Source organism: Talpa occidentalis, unplaced genomic scaffold (assembly GCF_014898055.3).
Source record: "Talpa occidentalis isolate TD23 unplaced genomic scaffold, MPIMG_talOcc4v2.1 talOcc4.2, whole genome shotgun sequence".
NCBI classification, from domain to species: Eukaryota; Metazoa; Chordata; class Mammalia; order Eulipotyphla; family Talpidae; genus Talpa; species Talpa occidentalis.
Window position 1 is genome coordinate 19,996,377 of NW_023602073.1, and position 2,012 is coordinate 19,998,388.

At 39.2% G+C, this 2,012-nt stretch overlaps 1 protein-coding gene across 1 annotated transcript; it reads left to right on the top strand.

Annotated features, from left to right (window-relative positions):
- Window positions 1-295: 295 nt before the first annotated feature.
- Window positions 296-1,231, top strand: LOC119253564 (olfactory receptor 14J1-like). The gene has a single exon (XM_037521069.1). The coding sequence runs from the start codon at window positions 296-298 to the stop codon at window positions 1,229-1,231; it is 936 nt and encodes a 311-aa protein (XP_037376966.1).
- The last annotated feature ends 781 nt before the right edge of the window (window positions 1,232-2,012 follow it).

A 2,012-nucleotide genomic window follows, 5' to 3' on the forward strand; every position in this document is an offset into this window, starting at 1 on the left:
CGGGCAGGACCATTTTATTTCATACATTCACATTTCCTTTGATTGAAATGGGCAATATTAAGATTTGAAATCTATTTACCCATGTTTCCATGACGGCAAAATCATTGAAAATTGCTCCACTTGATTATTAGCATAGACAAATACTTCACATTTATGATGACGTGATTATTCTTTCAACTGATTTTTTTGCTGAACTTCATGGAGCTTGAGGTGAATTAGGTGCTTAAGAAAAAATAAAATTCCAAACATTCCCATTTTGTCTTGCAGCCAACATCATTCAAAAGTTAAGAACCATATGGCTAACTTCACTGTGAGTGGGTTTCTTCTAATGGGATTTTCAGACAAGCCTGAGCTAGAACTCGTCCATGCTTCTCTGTTCTTAGTCTTATACATGGTGGCGGTGACTGGCAATATCCTCATTATCATAGCAACTTCCATGGACAATAGTCTCCACTCACCCATGTACTTCTTCGTGAAACATCTCTCCGTTCTGGACCTGTGCTACATTTCCGTGACTGCGCCAAAGTCCATTTACAACTCTTTCATGCACAGTGGCTATATTTCTTTCGGGGAATGCATAGTGCAGTGCTTTGTTTTTGCTCTCTGTGCTTGTTCTGAGCTATTCATGCTCACAGTGATGTCTTATGATCGCTACGTGGCCATCTGCCTTCCACTGCGCTATGAAATCATCATGGATGTTCGCACCTGTGTTCTCGGAGTCTTAGGCGTCTGGATCAGTGCGATCATTTCCGGAATCATGCACACAGCTGCCACTTTCTCCATGCACTTCTGTGGATCCCGCGTCATTCACCAGTTCTTCTGTGACATCCCCCAACTCCTGAAACTCTCTTGTGCTAATGAGTATATCAATGAAGTTGCGGTCAGTGGATTTGTTGCACTTGTGGCATTTCTTTGTGTCATCTTTATTGTACTGTCCTACATTCAGATATTCTCTACTGTGCTGAGGATGCCATCTGCCGAGGGAAGAGCTAAGGCCTTTTCCACTTGCCTTCCCCACCTCGTTGTGGTCATATTGTTTATTTCAACCAGTGGCTTTGAGTTTCTTAAGCCACCTTCTGACTCTCCAAGTGCACTGGACATTTTGCTCACTATTATGTACACAGTTGTGCCCCCAACACTCAACCCAATGATCTATAGCCTGAGAAATAAAGCCATAAAAGCTGCTCTAAGAAAGGTTTTCCAAGGAAGAAAAGCTGAGCTCTTTAGTTGAGGTGCATCTATTCATTCTATTAATTCTTCACTGGGACATAAAGTCAAAATATATTGGGTAAAATAAAATGAGATAAGCAAAAATTAAGTGAGTTTATAAAGAATGAAGACTGAGACCTCAGGCCTTATGCCTGGGAGTAAACTCCAGATAGTTCTGGAAAAGCTGCCTGAACTTTGAGCTCAACAAGAATTTCATATCTTTTGCAAGGGACACATGTCACACATACATGTAGGTGTCTCTTCTGATGCCTGTATGTTTCCTCTTTGCATTAAGGGAAACACAGATGGTTGTTCATTTATACCCCTTGGATCTTTATCTTCAGGGAAGTGGTGAGTTTAGATCTGATATTAGCTTTTGAAGTCTGTCACTCTTTGAATTCACTAATTATTCCAGAAATAGCATTTCTAAATGCTTTTTCACAGAACATTTTTCTTGACAATTTCTTCATAACTGGTTAGCTGCATCTTAACACTGGACTTGTGCCCTTTAATTTGGACAATTTAATTGTTAGCTTTTGGTTAAGCAAACATAACAGAGTCAACCAAGTATTTGAAGCTAAACAGAGAAATTTGTATAGGGAATGTGCACATGTGGAAATGTTTTTATAAATATGTGCTATCTGAGTAATAGGAATATTCACACATATAATTTATAGACATTACTCCTGCAAACACAGAGGATTAAAATCTCCCTCTACAAACCAGACATGAAAAAAGGAAATTTCCATAAATCTATAGCAGTTGACAGTTTCTTCACAGATCATTTCTTTATGGATGATGGA